At 44.6% G+C, this 21,801-nt stretch overlaps 1 protein-coding gene across 5 annotated transcripts in view; it reads right to left on the bottom strand.

Annotated features, from left to right (window-relative positions):
• The window catches only part of foxp4 (forkhead box P4), a 390,222-nt gene that overhangs the window by 80,402 nt on the left and 288,019 nt on the right, over positions 1-21,801 (bottom strand). For 4 of the 5 annotated variants that reach the window (XM_060845038.1, XM_060845041.1, XM_060845039.1 and 1 more), the window contains 3 exons: positions 16,515-16,662; positions 12,641-12,845; positions 11,445-11,549 (listed from right to left, as the gene is read on the bottom strand). In XM_060845038.1, coding sequence (XP_060701021.1) covers positions 11,445-11,549; positions 12,641-12,845; positions 16,515-16,662 — 458 coding nt within the window. The remainder of the gene's footprint in view (positions 1-11,444; positions 11,550-12,640; positions 12,846-16,514; positions 16,663-21,801) is intronic. The other variant, XM_060845040.1, reaches the window with a different exon arrangement.

The raw sequence follows: 21,801 nt of genomic DNA, 5'->3' as shown, positions 1-21,801 counted from the left end.
CACATCTTTTAGAATTATACCTTTATTTTGTACTGTCTTACAATGCTTTTCTGATCAAACTGACATGAACAAATCCTGTAAAATGGTCAGCGTCTTTGTTGCAGTTTTGTGGCTGTATCCCTGTCGCTTGAATCCCCCCATCCCAACTCTCTGCACCAAGTCTCACCGCACTGCCTCGAAACATTCACCTGGGACTGCATCAAGGGTGAAGCCTTAAATCAGGGCACAAACTATTTGGGAAACTCCTGCACAGTATCCCGTCAACTTTGAACCTTACAGCTGCTAACCAGCTCAAAGTGTCAGGGATTTTCAGTGAAAAAAAGTTTAATCTTCCCGGAACTAATGAGAAGAAAATCTGGGAAAACTAAACACAGGTAAGTTAAATCACAAGGTGGCAATGGGAGGAAGGGTCAAGAAAGTACCAGGAGTCAAGGATTATCCAAATTCTTACCTCTCAGTTTCCAAACGTTTGTGGTAGGTAGGGCACCATGATGTGAGGGAGGACCAGTTGATAAAGCAGAATTGGGGGGTGAGGAGGTGAGGATGGGCTGCTGAAGGTCATATGATAAATCTCCAGATGGTGACCCCCCCCCGTGGTGATCAGCTCATTGTTGGATTGGGAAAATTCCAATGTAAACATCAGTCACATACAATTAGCTGTACATCTGCATCACTGAGTGAGTAGCAAGGCATTGTGGACACAGATTTTGTTTTCTACTCATTCACAGGATGAGGGCATCACTGGCCAGCATTTATTGCACATCCCTAGTTGCCCAGAGGGCAGTTAAGAATCAACCGCATTGTTGTAGATCAGACCGGGTAAGGCTGGCAGATTTCCACCACTATAGAGTATTAGTGAACTAGATGGGTATTTTCACAAACAATAGACAACAATTTCATGATCATCATTGGATTCATAATTCCAGATTTCTATTTCTTGAATTCAAATTGAAACTCAATATGCTGAGATGGGATTCGAACCCCAGTTCCCAGACCATTACCAAGTTGCTGGATTAATAGCTCAGTGATAAAACCATTTAGCCAGTAACACTGCCTGAGAACACAACAGAGTTGAAAATGTGTTGCTGGAAAAGCGCAGCAGGTCAGGCAGCATCCAAGGAACAGGAAATTCGACGTTTTGGGCATAAGCCCTTCCAGCAACACATTTTCAACTCTGATCTCCAGCATCTGCAGACCTCACTTTCTCCTCTGAGAACACAACAGGGCAAGGAAATGGCTCCCCATCACCTTCTGCGGGACATTAAAGTCTGCCCTGACCAGCGATGCTCAAATCCCGAGGACAAATAAAATAAATTCAATCCAAAATCCTGGGCAACCAGATCTGAAATACTAGATTTGTTCAATGCAAAGTCATTGGACTTGATTGATTAAAGGAAAAGCTGGCAGTTATATGGTGAGGTTGAAATAGTAAACCATCTCAAGGTACTTCCCAGGAGTAATTTTCAATAAAGATCTGACTTTGGGTCACATGGGGTGATTTTAGGACAGTGATTGGAAATATCATTGAGGGGATAGGTGAGAAGGAATATCACAGAGGAATCGGCAGAGATCCTCTAGGAGATTCAGGTCCAGGGAGATGAAGGTCAGGACTGATACATTCCTCTGTTTCACTCTGATACCGTCAAATCAGAATCATCTTCCCTTGTAATCTCCTGAAATGCAAATGGCTCAAGCCACATCACTTTGTTTAGCGTTCCTACTTTTGTGGACCATTTAACATGAAATCCTCCTCTGAATGTAATCTCATTTGGCAGACAGTGTCAGTGGGAGTCAATACTGTTCCTTCCAGTAAGACATTTAAAGATGTAAGTACAGTTTCCAGCAAGTATTCCATTAGATCACACAGAAATCATCACCAGGAACTCCAGTAAATGATGAATCAGACACTGGACTACAGACAATCTGCAAAGAACATTCTTATTGTGTTTAGCAACGCAGTAGAATCTGACTGGTAAATCTGACTGGCTCAGCTTCATGTGATTGGGAAACAGAGATTGTCATAAGATACATCCACTCAGTCCCACATGATTCATGCAGCTGCTGGGCTCACCCTAGAGTTTAGATAATGATGGTGGGAGCTCCATCACAGCCGCAACATTAAACATTGCTCGGGTAGCACAACAGCTCAGTGGTTAACACTGCTACCAGGTTTGATTTCACCCTTGGGTGACTCTGTGGAGTTTGCACATTCTCTGCATGTCTGCATGTGTTTCCTCCCACAGTGGATTGCTCATGGGAAATGCAGGGTTACAGGGATGGGGTAGGTCTTGGTGGGAAGGTCAGTGTGGGTGCAATGCCCTGCTTCCACGTAGAAATGTTGTGATAATGTCCTCAAACCATGACAAGCCAATACTGGAATTAAGCTGGAGAAACAATAGGTGTGACTTTCCCTGTTTAAAAAAAGGGTGAATGTCAGTGAAGAACACACAGTCTATTGTGCACCAATCAGCTCACGGAGAGCGCAGTTTGGGCACACTCCTCAACGTTTCGCAGTCCTTTACATTGGCTCACCAGAAACTGACCAATGAGACGCTTGGAGACAGTGAGGACAGTAGATGTCAGAAGGGGGAGCCAATTGAAGAGCACAACAGGTCAGACAGCATCCGAAGAGCAGGAAAGTCAACGCTTCAGGACAAAGGACTTTGTGCTGAAAAATATTAGTGTACAAGATGATTAGGGGTTTAGATAGGGTTGACAGTGAGAACCTTTTTCCGCGTATGGAGTCAGCTGTTACTAGGGGACACAGCTTTAAATTAAGGGGGGGTTGGTATAGGACAGATGTCAGGGGTAGATTCTTTACTCAGCGGGTTGTGAGTTCATGGAATGCACTGCCAGTATCAGTGGTGGACTCTCCCTTGTTATGGTCATTCAAGCGGGCATTGGATAAGCATATGGAAGTTATTGGGTTAGTGTAGGTTAGGTAGGCTTCGGTCAGTGCAACATTGAGGGCTGAAGGGCCTGTACTGCGCTGTATTTTTCTATGTTCTATGTTCTATGCCTTACTCCTCGGATGCTGTCTGATCTGCTGTGCTCTTCCAGCCTCTCAGCAATGAGATGCTGGTAGTCTCAGGGTCCGAAGAAGCAGCCAATCAAGGTCTACACCTGGGGGATTCAGCATTGAGAAGCATTTTGGTGGTGGGGGGGCCGGTCATACGGAGAGGGGGGGTCAGAGAGTCAGATTCAAGGATGGGATACACCTGTTAAAGGACACTCCTTTCCCTACATCTATATGTCTATCTGAGGCAATTGGAGGCAGCCCTCCTTCCTTATCCAGCCCTCTGTGGATTCCTAGACAGGAAACTAAACACCTCTCCTGACAAGAATTGGGGAAACGGCAAGTCAAGGCCCTTACGCTCCCATTAATTGACGACTTTGGGGCCTAACGGTAAATCAAGATGATCAGTCATAGACCTCCTTGCCCTCAAACTATTTAGTGAGCTAGCGTGAAGGGGCTGGTGTCACATCAGGGACAACTTGCCTCATTATTTCCACCTCCAGAGAGGGGAGCTTTGACTCAATATTCCAGTGAGTGGTGCTTTACTGAATATACAGATTCCTGAGTGAGATGATGGGGTAGTTAATGTTGGTTCACTCAGCTGAAGATCAGAGATATTTCTTTCAGTTAATAATGAGCTAGATTTTCTGAAGTTTGCATTCACTAGAGAGAGGGACCTTGGTGATAGTGAGAACACCGTGGACCAGGTTAATAGGCTTAAATGGATTGATATTAAGAAAGTGGATGTGTTGGAAATTCTGGGAAGCAAGAATGTAGATAGGTCCCCAGGGTCAGACCAGATATATCCAAAGTTATTACGGGAAGCAAGGAATGAGATTGCTGCAGCTCTGGTGATGATTCTCGCATCCTCACCCTCCACAGGAGCAGTACCAGATGATCTGAGGGTGGCAAATGTTGTTCCTTTGTTCAAGTAAGGGAATTGGGAAATTCCTGGGAATTACAGACCAGTCAGTCGTACATCTATGGTAGGCAAGGTGCTGGAAAGGATTCTGAGAGATAGGATTTATGACTATTTGGAAAGACATAGTTTAATTAAAGATAGTCAGCATGGCTTTGTGAGGGGCAGGTCATGCCTCACAAGCCTTATTGAGCTCTTTGAGGATGTGATGAGACAAGTCGATGAAGGTCGAGCAGTGGATGTGGTGTATATGGATTTCAGTCAGGCATTTGATAAGGTTCCCCATGGTAGGCTCATTCAGAAAGTTAGGAGGTATGGGATACAGGGACATTTGGCTGTCTGGATACAGAATTGGCTGGCCGAAAGAAGACAGCGAGTGGTAGTGGATGGAAAGTATTCCGCCTGGAGGTTGGTGACCAGTGGTGTCCCACAGGGATCTGTTCTTGGGCCTCTTCTCTTTGTATTTTTTATTAATGACTTGGATGAAGAAGTGGAATGGTGGGTTAGTAAATTTGCTGATGACACAAAGGTCACTGATGTTGTAGATAGTGTTGAGGGCTGTTACAGGATACAAGACATAGACAGGAGGCAGAGCTGGACTGAGAAGTGGCTGATGGAGTTCAACCTGGATAAATGTGAAGTGATTCAATTTGGAAAGTCGAACCTGAATACTGAATACTAGTTTAAAGACAGGATTCTTGGCAGTGTGGAGGAACAGCGGAATCTTGGGTTCCACGTACATAGATCCCTCAAAGTTACCACCCTAGATGACAGGGCTGTTAAGAAGGTGTATGGTGTTTTGCCTTTCATTAACAGGGGGATTGAGTTTAAGAGCAGTGAGGTTTGCTGCAGCTCTATAAAACCACACTTGGAATATTGTGTCCAGTTCTGGTTGCCTCATTATAAGAAGGATGTAGATACTTTAGAGAGAGGATGCAGAGGAGCTTTACCAGGATGCTGCCTGGACTGGAGGGCAGGTCATATGAAGAGAGATTGAGTGAGCTCGCGCTTTTCACACTGGGAGAGAAGAAGGAAGAGAGGTGACTTGATAGAGGTGTACAAGGTAATGAGAGGCATAGAGAGAGTAGATAGCCAGAGACATTTCCCCAGGGCAGAAATGGCTGTCATGAGGGGTCCTAATTTTAAGGTGATTGGAGGAAGGTTTAGGGGAAATGCCAGAAAGAGGTTCTTTACACAGAGAGTGGTGGGTGTGTGGAATGCAGTGCCAGCAGTGGTGGTAGAGTGAGAGACATTAGCGACATTTAAGCGACTGCTAGACAAGTACATGGACAACAGCAAGTTGAGGGATGTGTAGGTTAGATTGATCTTAGATTACGATAAATGCTCGGCACAATATTGTGGGCCAAAGGGCCTGGACTGTGCTGTACTGTGCTATACTGTTCTGTGTTCTATGGTCTACTCAGGCAGTAGAAAACTAACCATTGTCATTATGTGTAGCTACCAAGATTAGAGAATGCAAACAAGATAACAGTTAGTGGACAGGACATCTCTGCAGGAATTCCTCAGGGTAGTGTCCTAGGACCAACCACCTTTCGCTGCTTCATCAATGACTTTCCCTCCATCATAATGCCTGAAGTGGGAATGTTCACTGATGATTGCACAATGTTCAGCACTATTTGTGACTCCTCAGATACTGTAGCAGTCCAGGTTCAAAATACAAGAAGACGTGCACAATATCCAGGCTTGGGTGAATAGATGGCCAGTAACCCTTGTGCCACCCAAATGCCACGCAATGACCATCTCCAATCAGAGTGAATCTAACAACCACCACTTCTCATTCAGGGGCATCATCATCATCACTAAATTTCCCACCATTAACATCCTAAACATTACCATTAACTAGAAACTAAATTGAACTGGTCATACAAATACACTGGATACAAGAGCAGGTCAAATTCTAGGAATTATGCAGCGAGTAGTTCACCACTTCACTCACCAAACCCTCTCCACCCACCAGGCACAAGTCAGAGTATGATGTAATACTCCCCACTTGCCTGGATGGGGACAGCTCCAACAACACTCAAGAAACTTGACACCAGTCAAGACAAAGCAGACAACTTAATTGGCATCCACAAGCATCCACTCCCTCCATTACTGATGCTTAGTCACAGCAATGTGTGCTATTGACAAGATGCTCTGTCTCACAGTGCCAGTGACCCGGGTTCAATTCCAGCCTCAGGCAACTGTCTGTGTAGAGTTTGCACATTCTCCCCGTGTCTGCGTGGGTTTCCTCTGGGTGCTCCGGTTTCCTCCCACAGTCCAAAGATATGCAGGTTAGGTGAATTGGCCATGCTAAATTACCGGTAGTGTTAGGTGAAGGGGTAAATGTAGGGGAATGGGTCTGGGTGGGTTCTGCTTCGGCGAGTCGGTGTGGACTTGTTGGGCCGAAGGGCCTGTTTCCACACTGTAAGTAATCTAAGTAATCTAAATTCAACAAAGATCCTCAGACAGCATCTTCCAAACCCATGACTACTTCTATCTAGAAGGACAGGGGAGCAGATACATGGGAACACCACCATCTGCAAGTTTCCCTCCAAGTCACTCACCATCCTGACTTGGAATTATATTGCCATTCCTTTAGTGTTGCTAGGTCAATATCCTGAACTTACCTCTCCCAGGGCATTGGACTGTAGTGGTTCAAGAAGGTAGCTCACCCCCACCTTCTCAAGTGGGCAACTAGGGACAAGTAATAAATGCTGGCCCAGCCAGTAATGCCCACATCCCACAGATGATTTTTTAAAAAAGTGTGGATCTGGATGAATGTATGTATGCGGGTGAGTGTGTGGGTGTTTGTGTACTGTGCCTGAGTATGTGTAAATGTGTGTGAGTGAGTGGTTGTAAGTGTGTATGAGGGTGAGGGTGAGGGTGTGGCTGTGAATGTGAGTGTGTGTACACAGGCAGGAATGTATGAGAGTGTGTGTGTGTGTGTGTGTTTTTACCCTCACTTCCCCCTTGTTCTATTCCTGTCTGAAATGGTCTACACTATATATATACCTTGAAAAAAGTTCCCTGTTTGTAATATGAACTTGCCTGTACAAACACTGCCTGATTCTGGGTTCCTGGCATGTTGCCATTTTTGATTTGGCATTTCACTAGCTTTATTTTTTACAAAGTGAGATTTGGAACATTCTTGGAAAATATTCTAGCAATTTCTTTGATGACACAGGTCCTGAATGTTCCACCTCATGTACAGAGTACCTGTTCCTTTGGAGAGTAATATTGGCAGATGAAGAGTTAACTGATGGAGCATCAGAATAGGAATTATTTTGAAATCCTAACCCTTTTTGGAGACAGAGAGGGATCCCATAAATCAGTTACTACTCCAGGCGTCTATGGGCAAGAATCTAGATTGCAGTTAAGTGTTGTATCTAATTATTGTCTCCCTTGGTACCTGCGTCCCCATTACCACTCCCCTGTGTCTATCTAAATCACTTCACTAATGAGGTCAGTACCTGAGAGCGTTTACGGTTAGGGGTACTGTTAACAGATTGACTATTTGTACATCTCACCTAATTGGCTGAGTAAACTTCTACAATTATGCGCTAGGCCATAAAACATTGACTGTACAATAACAGAAGATACACAATGACTGACACATCACCAAGACAGAGAATATTTCAAATACTGTGTGACTGCTGTGTTTCGTTCCAAAGGGACAGCTTCAACTACTTATTTATAACCTTAAAATAAAGATTAAAGGCGCAATATTAAATCATTAAAGTAAATACTTTCTTTGGAAATATAATTACTTCAGAAATACAGCAGCATCAGGCCATTCAGCCCATCTACTCTGTGCAGGTGGCTGTGCTTCACATGAGCCTTTTCCAGCTACTTTCTATTTCACCTGATAAACTATTGCCCATGTTCATACATCACAATGTTTGAACCAAGGCTGTAATGAGGTCAGGAGTGGCCCTGGTGGAACCCAAACTGGGCGTCACTGAGCAGGTTATTGCTGAGCAGGTGCTGCTTGATAGCGCTGTTACTGACACCGTCCATCACTTTACTGATGATCGAGAGTAGGCTGATGGGGCAGTAATTGGCTGGGTTGGATTGTCCTGCTTTTTACGTACAGGAGATACCAGGGCAATTCTCCACATTGTCGGGTAGATGCCAGTGTTGTAACTTTACAGGGAAGGTTTGGCTTGGGGAGCGGCAAGTTCTGGAGCACAAACTTCAGTACTGTTGCTGCAATGTTGCCAGGGCCTGTAGCCTTTGCAGTGTCCAGTGTTTCCAATCATTTCTCGAGTGAATTACTTGGAGTGAATCGAAGACTGGTATCTGTGATGCTGGGGACCACTAGAGGAGGTTTAGATGGATCATCCACTCGGCATGTCTAGCTGAAGATTTCTGCGAAAGCTATAGGCTTATCTTTTACACTGATGTGCTGGGCTCTTTGATCATTCAGGATGGGAATATTGTGGAGCCTCTTCCTCCAGTGATATGTTTAATCATCCACCACCATTCACAACTAGATGTGGCAGAGCTTAGATCTTATCCATTGGTTGTGGGATCACTTTGATCAGTCTGTCACTTGCTTCTTAAGCTGTTTGCCATGCGAGTAGTTCTGTTCTGTAGTTTCACCAGGTTGACACATCATGTTCAGGTACGCCTAGTGCTGCCCTCCTACACACTCCATTGAACTAAGGTCAATCCCCTGGTTTGATGGTAATGGTTGAGTGGGGGATATGCCGGGCCACGAGGTTACAGATTGTGCTGGAGTACAATTCTGCTGTTGTTGATGACCCACAGCACCTCATGGATACCCAGTCTTGAGTTGCTAAATCTGTCGCATTTAGCATGGTGATAGTGCTGCACAACACGATGGAGGTTATTCTCAATGTGAAGACAGTGCTTTGTCTCCACAAAGGCTCTTACCAATATTGTCATGGACAGGTGCATCTGCAGCTGGCAGATTGGTGAGGATGAGGTCAGGTATGTTTTTCCCTCTTGTTGGTTCCTTCACCACCAGTCTAGTAGCTGTGTCCTTTAGGACCCGACCAGCTCAGTCAGTAGTGATGCTGCTGAGTCACTCTTGGTGGTAAACATTGAAGTCCCCCACCCAGAGGACATGTTGTGTCCTTGTCACCCTCAGTGCTTCCTGGAGGAGTACTGATTCATCAGCCGAAGGAGGACGATACGTGGTAACCAGAAGAGGTTTCCTTGCCCATATTTAACCTGAAGCCATGAGACTTCATTGGGTGCACAGCCAATGTTGAGGACTCCCAGACCAACTTCCTCCTGACTGTATCCCACTGAGCCATACCTCTGCTGGGTCTGTCCTGCTGGTGGGACAGACATATCCAGGGATGGTGGTGGGGTGCCTGGGACATTGCCTGTAAGGTATGGTTCTGTGTTAGGCTGTTGCTTGATAGTCTGTGAGAGAGGTCTCCCAATGTTGGCACTAGCCCCCAGGTGTTAGTGAGGAGAACATTGCAGGGTGGACAGGGCTGTTTCTGCCGTTGTCATTCTGGTGCCTGGGTCACTGCCGGGTGATCCATTTGGTTTCATTTCTTTGAGACTATGTAGCGATTGGCTTGCTCAGCCATTTCAGAGAGCAACTGAGAGCCAACCGCCTTGCTGTGGGTCTGGAGTCACATGGAGGCCAGACCAGGGGAGCATGGCAGATTTCCTTCTCTGAAGGACATGAGTGAACCAGATGGGTTTTTTTCCAACAATCAACAATTCAGTAATTTACAGTAGTTTCTTAATTCTAGATTTTTAAAATTGAATTCAAATTCCACCTCCTGTCATAGTGGCATTCAAACTCGGGTGCCCAGAACATTAACTGAGTTTTTAGTTTAATATTCTAATGATAATACCACTCAGTCATCACCTCCCCCAGTGAATTTGTATAGTTTTTCTTTAAATCCATCTTTACTGTTCACCTCAGCTACCCTTTGACATTGTAAGCTTTGTGTCTTCTCTCTGGGTGAAGAGCTTTCCCCCATGTTCCTGGTTAGATTTATCAGTGATTGCCTTCTCCTTATGGCCTGGGGTTTTGGTCTCCTCCACAAGGGGAAACATTCTCCCTCTCTCTAACAACTCCTCAATAACCTGAAGGTGTTTTTATTGTGAGCTCCTTTCAAAAGGAAGAAACAGGACCCTTTCATTTTAAAACAATATCCTTGTTTGACAGAGCATTAAGCTGTCATTCCAATGAAGGGACAGGAAGGTTAGATAATTCCATTGTGAAGACGTTTTTGAAGAGTAGCTGCTGTTTCCACACTGGCATTGGGTCATTCTGATCTATTCATATTCCACATTTCATACGGAGTGAGCCAGCTTAAAGACTCGCAACTTGGACAAGACCTGATCACAGAACCTGTGGCTGTAACTAGGAGTTGCAAGCTATCAATCTCCTCTCAGCTCATTGTATTCCATGAGTTCCAAACAGCTACTCTCTCCACGGCTGACACTCAGTAGCAGCAGTGTGTACTATCGACAAGATGCACTGCAGAAATTCACCAAAGATCCTTAGACAGCACCTTCCAAACCCACAACTACTTCCATCTGGAAGGACAAGGGCAGCAGATACATGGGAACACCACCCCCTGCAGGTTCCCCTCTAAGCCATTCACCATCCTGACTTGGAAATATATCCCTGTTCCTTCGCTGTAACTGGGTCACAATCCTGGGATTCCCTAAGGGCATTGTGGGTCTATCTACAGCACATGGACTGCAGCGGTTCACCCCCACCTTCTCAAGGGGCAACTAGGGATGAAGAATACTGTTGCTTCCTTGCTGAGAATTAACAAAGAAATCCAGAACTATTATTAGATCTGTCTGCAAAGCAATTCAGAGAAAGCTCTCAATCATCCAACCCATTGTTATTAATGTTCAAAATCAAAATATTTTCCTGTGGCTAAAAGGATTGATTAATGAGGATGGATTTAGCTTGTACAGCCTGGAGTTTATAAGATCAAAGAACAATGTAATTGAGATATTTGCACTATTTAAAGGATTTGTTAAGGTGCATAGACAGAAACTATTTCCTGTGGTTGGGAAAATCAACAAAAAGCAGACAACTGCTCAGGGTTAGGCTCTCACCGGGGGGTGAATGAACAATGTATGAAACTTCAACATGGAGTTCCTAAAGGCAGTAAGTGAGGAGGGGGAGCAACACAGGATCAATACCTTTGTGCCCAATTCAAGAATTGAACTGGGAATAGGTTCAGGTGTGGGTCCCTGGGGCAGGATGAAGAAGCAAATTCTGACATTTGTGTCAGGAAAGTGAAACGTAAAGCAAGTCTTTATACTTGGTTCAGAAGTTTGGACATTTCTGAATCATCTACTCCAGAATCCTAAACTGAACAGATACAATCCAAAGCAGAGAATAAGGAAGAATTACAGTGACAGGATTCAAAATGAGTTTGTTTGAGGGAACAGTCCCACCAAGCTCAAAACGAGTCCTTTATTAACATAACTTATTCCATCCTCTGCAAACCTCCTTCACACAATTAATGTTTCCCCTTCCCAAATACTTACTTTAGAAACTGCCCCACATCATCACACAGAGCTTCACAACCTGGCCATTTACATTCTCCATGTCCAAACAGAGGGTGGACACCTGTGGCTTCTTCATGGGACAAGCTGGAAAAGAATGGACCAGAGGTGAGGAGGTGAATCAATGGCACATGAACAACAAGGAAATCATGAAGAGAGAAAGTTCACAACACACTGTCAGAAAAGGCCACAGAATGAAACAGTGCACTTTGGCTACAGAGTGTCTGATCTGTTTTTAGCCATGGGTTGCCTGTCTCCATGTTTAGTGAGGTTAGTACTCTTGGTGAGCTCAGTGTGGCCAGCTGATAGAACAGGGACAATATTACACCTGAAAAATGAAACCACATTCTCAGTGTTGATATGATAAAATCTGAACTAATTTTTAAAAAAATCATTCATGGGAGATGGGCTTCGCTGGCTAGACCAGTATTCATTGCCCATCCCTAACTACCCAGAAGGCATTAAAAGTCAACCACCTTGCTGTGGGTCTGGAGTCACATGTTGGCCAGACCAGGTGAGGATGGCAGATTTCCTTCCCTGAAGGACATCAGTAAACCAGATGGGTTTCAACAGGCAGTTAAAAACAGTTTTGAGGTCATCAGTAAACCCTTATTTCAAGATTAGTATTGAGTTCAAAATCTATCATCTGCTGCAGCAGGATTCTTACTAAGGTCCCCAGAACATTACCTGGGTCTCTGGATTAATAGTCTTGTGATAATGCCTCTGGGCCATCATCTACTCACTTCAATGAAGCATAAATCATACACAACATTCAATTGGGGTGGAACACTAAGGCAGCTACAGAGAATGTGGTCATTTGCTAATCAGTACCTATCCCGAATCAATGGAGCACCAGTGCAACTCCAATTGAGCACCAATGCAACTGCAGTGGAGCATCAATGCAGCTTCAACCCCAGTGACTGATAAAAAAATCTCTCAATGTCTCAACCTACAGGTTTGAGACTAAGATGAACAGCACTTGTGGGTAAGGGTGACAATCAAAGTGGTAAAAGGAATGGAGATCCAGAGAAGCAAAGGTTTTGTTGCTTGGTGGATCAGGCTCATGAAGCTGAATACTCTCTTCCTGTGTCTATGTTCTTCAGAAATCACTGCTGTATAAGAATGCTAATTCTGGTGAGCTTTTTATTCCCACATCACACTCTTGTGTCGGAGGCTACCTTTCTCTCTTTGGAGTGTGAACGGTGTTCTGCCCATTCAACAAAGGATGATGGGATATTGAAGGTGAGCTCTTTGACGTTAGGAAAGAGGTAGAGGTGGAGCTGCTGGTTGAGAGGTCGAGACTATCACTCTTCTGAGGGTCCTCCATGCTTTGCACACTGGTCACTTCTTTCCACAGTTGTTGAAGGTCTGCTGGACACATTGCTGTAAATGATAACACAGTCTGAATCAAATTACAAGAACAGCTTACTTTTACAGAGTGCCTTTAATGTGGCACAACGTCAGGGGTTGCCTACAGGAATGTAATTGAACAATATTTGACACTGGGCCATGTGAACAGATTTTGGTGATCAGCTTTAGTTAAATAGGTAGGTTTTAAGGATTACCATGAAGGCTGAGAGAGAAGGGGAGAGGTCTAAGAAAGAGTTCCAGAGCTTAGGACCCAGGCACAGGCAATGCAGATGAAATGATGGAAATTGGAGATGTGGAAGAAATCAGAATTGGACAAACGCAAAAGGTTTGTACAATTGTGGCTTTTTTTTTGTTGATGTAAGAATCACTGGCTGGGCCAGCACTTATTGCCCATCCCAAAGATTAGAGGAGGTTGCAGAGAAAGGGAGGAATGAACCCATAAAGGGAATGAAAAGGAGACCTATCAGCAGTCCAGCCAGCTCCCAGGTGAGTATAATCTCCACTGTTCAGGTCAAATATCAGACGTCACTTACTTAATTTGACAAATCAGTAACAGAACGATGAAGTTAAAATAGTCTGCTTTTACACAGAGCTATTGAAAGAACTTTTGACACACGTAGCAATAAAATGAACTTGCTCAAAATGAACTTGTTGCATTGATCTGGTCAAATATAATTTGAGTATGTAACATGAGGATTTGTAACTGCTCACCAATAAGGTCACATGAGCAAACGGAATTGAATCTGCACGTTTCTGATTTGTCCCTGGAATGAAGTTCCACTGCAGTTAGTATCCTCCTATACAATCACACCTCATGGTCAATGACCATCTCCAACAGGAGACAATTTAATCACCGCACCATGACATTCATGGTGTTACCATCACTGAATCCCCCACTCTCAGCATCCTGAACATTACCATTGACCAGAAATTCAACTGGACTAACCTGGAGCCCAGTTATAAGAAGGATATTATCAAGCATGAGAGGGTTCAGAAGAGATTTCCCAGGATGTTGCTGGGTATGGAAGGTTTTGAGTGATAAAGAAAGGCTGGGTAGGCTCTTTTTATTGGAGCATAGAAGGTTGAGAGGGGGCCTTACAGAAGTTTATGAAATAATGAGAGGTACAGACAGAGTTAATGGGGGTTGTCTTTTCTCTGAGGAGGTGGATATCAAGATGAGGGGGCACAGACCGAAGGGTCTGTTTCTGTGATGCATAACTCTAAGACTCTATATAAACATAGTGGTGACAGCAGGTCCGAGGCTAGGAATACTGCTGCAAGTAACTCCCCTCCTGACTCCCCACAGCCTGTTCACCATCTACAAGGCACACATCAGAAGTGTGATGGAATCCTGACTCCCCACTTGCCTGGATGAGTGCAGCTCCAACAATGTTTAAGAAGCTTGACACCATCCAGGACAAACCAGCCTGTTTGATAAGCACTACATCCACAAACAACCATCCCCCTTCCCCCGCACCCCACTGATGCTCAGTAGCAAGATGCACTGCAGAAATTCACCCAGGCTCCTTAAACAGCTTCTTCCAAACCCACTACTGCTTCCATCAAGAAAGACAAGAGCTTATTTTATACTCTTCGAGGAGAAAGTGAGGTCTGCAGATGCTGGAGATCAGAGCTGAAAATGTGTTGCTGGAAAAGTGCAGCAGGTCAGACAGCATCCAAGGAACAGGAGATTCAAATTTCGGGCATAAGCCCTGAGGAAGGGCTTATGCCCGAAACATCGAATCTCCTGTTGCTTGGATGCTGCCTGACCTGCTGCGCTTTTCCAGCAACACATTTTCAGCTTATTTTATACTGTCAAGCAATTATCATTTCCCAATCAGTGAAAGCAATGTGAAATTTAGTTCTCATGGAAGATCATAGACCTGAAACGTAAACTCTCTTGACAGATGCGGCCTGACCTACTGAAAACATTTAGTTATATTTATCCTGAACTATTGTACCCCTCACAATATAGTGATCAGAGTCATTAGCTCTGAGTGGGTGTATTTGTGGTGATTTCATCATGTGACTTTCCCCCATTTAACCATCACAGCCAGTGAAACATTTTCTCAAATCTGAATGTTTATCATTGGTAAATATAAGTGTGTCACAGAAGATGAGAAAGGAAGACACATCTTTTCGTTGTGACAAAATGAATCTTTAATTTCTGGAGATTCCAGAATAATCCTCAAGGACTGGTAACCTGTACTGGGAACTGAACCCAGAGTTACTTGGTTTAGTAACTCACTGAGTTCATTCATTGAGCAATTGAGGAACCCAGATACAGTGCATGTTTTAAACGAGTTTTAAGAGGGAACAAGTTCAAGTGTTCTTTCTGAAATCTAGAATTGCGTAATTAGTGATGAGTTTTGACGGATCTGGCCATTAGTTGAGTTGTCACGATGGCTGAACAGGTTCAGTGTCTCTCTGTGACACTAATTAGAGACACTGCACTTCCTGCGAGTTACCAAGACAGGAGCAGCAGTACTTATTAAATCGAAAGGTTGAATCTCCTATTAGTTGCTAGTTTGCAGTTGTATCAAAATCATTAATTGTGACTTTTCTACTATGGATATAAATAATCAGTCGGTGTTTGCAAAATATTGAGATGGGGACATATTTTAATCCAATCACAACAACAGGAATAGACTCCTCTCCGATGTGTTTTTTTGTGTGTGTTGTTAAGACTTTGCCTCAGGCTCTGAGCCTAACTCATCACCACAGCCTTTGATTGAATGGGAAAGAGTGGCGATGGGATGCATTTGGGGATACAGACACTGCCTTAACTTAACATAGAAAGCACAATCATTAAAAGAATTGAGCTGAAAGTGGAAATTAGAAGCATGAGAATGTGGGTTAATTGCTGTCATTCCCAAATCCTGATGAATTCTGCCCTCATTCTTACAGAAACAGAACCTGAAGAGCCACGTTGCGATGGAATTTTTAAAAAGCATTGAGGAACAATGTAAAAGTTAATCCTGAGGTGGAAACAATTTTTTTCAAAGTGGTTAAGCCCTGAATGACCTCCCTCACAATTAGTGCAACAGGGTCAATACGGACAAGGCCATTATTATTGCTCAGGCCTGACTTGACATTTCACAGGATTGCCAAATGTCAGGCAGAATGGGCAGAGACTGGAGTTACACATGTGCCTAGGCCCAGTGGGTATAATAAACTACATGTCCTAAAGGACATTGGGTAAGGTCAGGTTTTAGTGTGGGTTTGTTACAATGCAACAATTTAATTTCCTGCACCCGCAAGTCTAAGGTGTGGGGGCAAGGGTCATTGTACCCAGGGTGGGGACAGGCGGTCACTGTGCCTAGGGGTCTCGGGGGTCACTGTACCTGGGGATCTTGGGGGGGGGGGTCACTTAATCTGAGGGTTTCAGGGGACACTGTGCCTGGGGTCTTAAGGGTTACTATACCTGGGGGATCTTGGGATTTACAGTACCTGGAGGTCTCAGGGATCACTGTGCCTGGAGATCTCAGAGTTCACTGTGCCTGGGGTCTTGAGGGTCAGTGTATCTGGGGATCTTGGGTTTTACTGTACCTGGGGGTCTCAGGGATCTCTGTGCCTGGGTCAGGAATTAACTGTGACCTGGTCCCTGTCAGTGTTGGACTCACAGATTCCCTGTGAGCTGGTGAAACTGAGATAATGGTGAGGTGCCTGCTTTGTACCTACCTTGTGCGAGTGTTTGCAGAGGGACAGTGGGCTGTCCGGGTTGCAGTGTCACCAGTCCCTGCCTCTGGAGGTTTAGAAGATGCTGTTGTTGAAGCTGCTGCATTTGAAGGAACTGCTGCTGGAAGGCAAGCTGCTTATTCCCCAGCTGCTGAGGAGAGAGAGAAGAGAGAGAGAGAGAGAGAGAGAGAGAGAGACAGAGAGGAGAGAAAGAGAGAGAGAGAGAGAGAAACACCATGAGATGCACTTCCCCAGCACAGCAAGCATTGCAAACATTAGCAGGCACTCACAACAAGGGGTCTCCCTCCGGTAGGAGCTGACACTTGCTTGGCCAGTGGCAGGATCCCTGGGACCCTCACTTACTCTGTCGCTCAGCAGAACCTCTGACTGCCCCTCCTCTGTGAACCAGTACATTGTTGGGCAGCTAATGGCCTACAGAGCCATCACAGTGAACATAGATCGATGTACTTCCCAGCACGGAGCGACACAGTAATGATGGTGAAAGTCTATTTCATATTTCCCACCAAATCTTGAAGTCCTTGCTCTGACACAGTCAAGGACTAGAACATCGAATGCTGGTTGTATTGAGGTACCTCTCATCTCCAGGAGCAGAGATGGTAAAATTATCCATCAAACCAGCAGGACGTGTCCTCGACGCACAATGAAGGTCATGAATATTACCATAAAATACACGGGAATATGCTAAGGGTTCATTTAAAGAAGTGAATACCAAATTCTAGTCTTTCCACTTCCTTCAGTGGCTGAGGGAATGGGCTAGAACATGGCTGACAGATACAGTGTCAATAAGTGTTATTCAGTTTGATAGAAAAAGCAGAAGGTTTTCATGTGGTGGTAAGCTGGCAAGTACAGGTGTGCAAAGGGATCTGGGTGTTCTTCAGTTCAAACAGTCTGCTCCCTTCATTGCAAAGGATTTGAGTCTAAGGATAAAGGTGTCTTACTGCAGTTGTATACAGCCTTTGTATGACCTCACCTGGAGCATCTTTATCTTTATCTAAGGAAGTACAATAGAGATTCATCAGACTGATCCCTGGGATAGTTGTGATGTTTTACAGAATCCCTACAGTGTGGAAGCGGGCCATTTGGCCCATCAAAGTCACACTCACCCTCCAAAGGCATCCCACCCAGACCCTATTTCTGCATTTACCATGAGTAACCCACCTAAACTGCATAATCCTTGAACACTTTGGACAATTTATCATGACCAATCCATCTAACCCACAAATCTTTGGGCCATGGGAGGAAACAGAGCACCCACTGGGCCACACAGACATGGGGAGAATGAGCAAACTCCACACAGTCACCCAACTGTAGAATCGAACATTGGTCCCTGGTTCTGTGAGGCAGCAGTGCTAACCACTGAGCTACCAAGCCACCCCTGTGGAGGAGAGATTGACGACAGCTTTAAATAATAACATTTAGCCTCTTGAAAAATTACAAAATCCTTTTAGACTGTGACAGGATGGATCTAGATTGGATAATTCCCCATGGCAAGTGACAATGGAATCAGGGAAGTAGCCTCAGGATAAGGGTTACAGAATTTAAGACTGAGATGAAGAAGGATTTCTCCACATCAAGGATAGTGAATCTTTGGAATTTTTCATGCCAGAGGCTGTGAAAGCTCAATCACTGAGCAGCTTCAAGACAGAAATCAAGAGGTTTTTAAAGATTAATAACATGAAGAGGAATGGAGACAGTGCAGGTAAATGGCATTCATCCCCATTTAACCTTGCTCTCCAGCACTGCCTCGGAGCTCACACTTGTTATCTCTGGACTGAGAGTCCTGCAGAAGGTGGTTCAGTATCTTGGGACTAGTATAATCCAAACCTGACTTGCGATGATCAGAAAATCTAACCATGCAAGTCATGAGCTGGCACTTCCAGCCTCTGAGCCAAGCTACAGGCTTCTCATTCTGGAGCTGGATGGAGCTTTTAACCTGGCAATGAATTTCAGATAATGAACCATTTGAAACACCTTGAATCTATTTGTGGACTTACAGCAGCAATGCAGGCTATCAATCTCAGTACAAAGGGCCAGTACTGAGGGAGTGCCACACTATTGGAGGGTCAGTGCTGAGGGAATGCCGCACTGTTGGAGGGTCAGTGCTGAGGGAATGCCGCACTGTTGGAGGGTCAGTGCTGAGGGAGTGCCGCATTGTCAGAAGGTCAGTATTGAGGGAGTGCCGCACTGTTGGATGGTCAGTGCTGAGGGAGTGCCGCACTGTCAGAGGGTCAGTGCTGAGGGAGAGCCGCACTGTCAGAGGGTCAGTGCTGAGGGAGTGCCGCACTGTCAGAGGGTCAGTGCTGAGGGAATGCCGCACTTTTGGAGGGTCAGTGCTGAGGGAGTGCCGCACTGTCAGAGGGTCAGTGCTGAGGGAGTGCCGCACTGTCAGAGGGTCAGTGCTGAAGGAGTGCTACACTGTCACAGGGTAGAATTAGAACACTAATTCACTTCAAAAAGTACCTGCCCCTGTTCCCTCTCCTGTAGAACCCTAAATGTCCCAGAGTTTCAAGGTGTACCCACATAAGGGAAATGCAGGTAGGCAGGTCCTGAGTAATCTCAGGCCAAAGGGGCATTTCAGGGGGAGTGGGGGGGATGCCTGAGGCTTATGGAGATTGAACGTTTCCTCTTGGGGTCTCGGGAGGCATTCACACTCCTGCTCCTCCTAGCCAAACGATCCTTGTAAAATAAACCCTTTTGCATCCATGGCATCTGCTGGTTTGGACTGGGCTCTGCTGTTTTGGTCAGACAGCTTTCAATTGTTGATAAATTGTGCAAATACCTCTGCTCACTACTCTCTGTACTTCTTTAGACTGTGACAGGAATATTTTCTTTAATATAAGATCCCAGCTTCCATACATTTTAATTAAGAATGTGCAGCTTTTTTTTGTGAAATGCTGCATTTGTGGTGATGGTTTTTACTAACAAGCAGCTCTCTGTTTTCTATTAACATAGTCCCCAGTGAGGTGTGAGTAAACTAGTATACTGAGGTACAGCTAGCTGCGTGGTCTCTGTCACTGCCGTGACATATTGCCTCTGAATGTATTCAATATGAATACATTTCCTGCATTAGCATACATTAGGTAATAAACCTCCAAACTGGGCTGCTGAGCAGATGAGAATGTTTCTAAACTGCTGGTTCTCTGAAAGGACTTTGGACTGAATTTCATCACGTGATTAATAACGGTTTAGCTCTATAACATAGTTTGATTCTAATTGTCGAGTTCATTCCCTCTCTGCCACAGCTTTGAATTATGATTGTTCAGGAATATGGATGGAAGGCTACTGCTAACTAACAGCACATACAAGTTGACCATGGGTTTACTTATACCGCACATTCCAGAATGAGGCACTGTCTTAACATTAATTAAATGTGAAGTAAGTGTAACGTTAGAGCCCAAACGAACATTAGAGCCCAAACGAACTCTTCTGCAGAGTTTCCTTCCAGTTTCTGCCCTGAATCTGAATTGGCTGAATTTCTCCTTCGCCCTCTCCGTCCTGCCCACCAGTTTCTATCATCTTAGATCACTGGTCAAGTGTAAGATGTAAACCATTTTGCTGTATTCAGTTTGTACTATGCAAGCCAGCATTCAAGAACCAAACAGTTTCAAGCTGTTGATACACTCAACCATTCCGAAATATTAGCGATGCTCCAATGTGCCGAGGAACAAGTGGGCCTTGTTTTAAGATTTTCAATAGGCCACCCTGAACAGGTCACTCAGAGCAGTTAAAAGGCTGCAAGCAGTTTGTTAGCAATACATGAAGAAGGAGGTGATGAACCTTAAGTCACTTTATCAGCTTCATGTCAAGGAGACTGTCTGCCAGAGAGCTGGCAAGTGGGCAATGAAAAGTCAACAAGTAGTGATGATCTGTTAACGTGTCTGGGCAAAGGAATATCCAGGAAAGGGGGTATTCTACTAAAGTTCTGCAAATGGTACAGGCTGGTGATTAGATGCTAGGTTACAGCCTCGTGAATCCCAGAGGACATTATCTCCTGAGACAGAAATGAGGAACTTGGAGGCAAGCAGTTGTTGAGGTGTTCCTGATGGAGTGGCTTTTGAGTGAGTTCCAAAGTTAGGTCTTTGAAAAAGAAGACATTGGAAACCCTTGTTAAGTTTAGCAAACTTCAGTAAGGTGTTCAAACTTCAGTAAGGCTTTTGACAAGATTCCCCATAGGAGACTGGTTTGCAACATTAGATCTCATGGAATACATGGAGAACTAACCATTTGGATACAGAACTGGCTCAAAGGTAGAAGACAGAGGGTGGTGGTGGAGGGTTGTTTTTCAGACTGGAGGCCTGTGACCAGTGGAGTGCCACAAGGATCGGTGCTGGGCCCACCAATTTTCATCATTTATATAAATGATTTGGATGTGAGCATAAGTGGTATAGTTAGTAAGTTTGCAGATGACACCAAGATTGGAGGTGTAGTGGAGAGCGAAGAGAGTTACCTCAGATTACAATAGACAATAGACAATAGAGACAATAGACAATAGGCCAGTCTGTCCTTCGAGCCTGCATCACCATTCAATATAATCATGGCTGATCATCCTTAATCAGTATCCTGTTCCTGCCTTATCTCCATAACCCTGATTCCACAATCCTTGAGAGCTCTATCTTCATCCATCTTCAGAGTTACGTCCTCAAAAAATTCCAGAAGACTAATTAAGCACGATTTCCCCTTCATAAATCCATGCTGACTCTGACCTATCCTGTTACTACTATCCAGATGTGTCATAATTTCATCCTTTATAATAGACTCCAGCATCTTTCCCACCACTGAGATCAGACTAACTGGTCTATAATTTACTGCTTTCTCTCTCCCACCTTTCTTAAAAGATGGTATAACATTAGCCACCCTCCAATCCGCAGGAACTGATCCCAAATCTATCAAACTCTGGAAAATAATCACCAACGCATCCACGATTTCTCGAGCCACCTCCTTCAGTACCCTGGGATGTAGACCATCAGGCCCCAGGGACTTATCAACCTTCAGATCTAACAGTCTCTCCAACACCAATTCCTGGCAAATATAGATTCCCTTCAGTTCAGGTCCTTCAGCCTCAGGGAGATTGTTTGTGTCTTCCCCAGTGAACACAGATCTGAAGTACCAATTTAATACTTCTGCCATTTCTTTGTTCCCCGTAATATATTCCCCTGTTTCTGTCTTCAAGGGCCCAATTTTAGTCTTAAACTCCAGGATCTGGACCAGATGGGCCAGCGGGCTGAGGACTAGCAGCTGGAGTTTAATTCAGATAAATGTGAGGTGCTGC

The sequence above is a fragment of the Hemiscyllium ocellatum genome, chromosome 26, assembly GCF_020745735.1.
Source record: "Hemiscyllium ocellatum isolate sHemOce1 chromosome 26, sHemOce1.pat.X.cur, whole genome shotgun sequence".
NCBI lineage: Eukaryota > Metazoa > Chordata > Chondrichthyes > Orectolobiformes > Hemiscylliidae > Hemiscyllium > Hemiscyllium ocellatum.
This window is presented reverse-complemented; position numbering and strand designations above follow the sequence as displayed.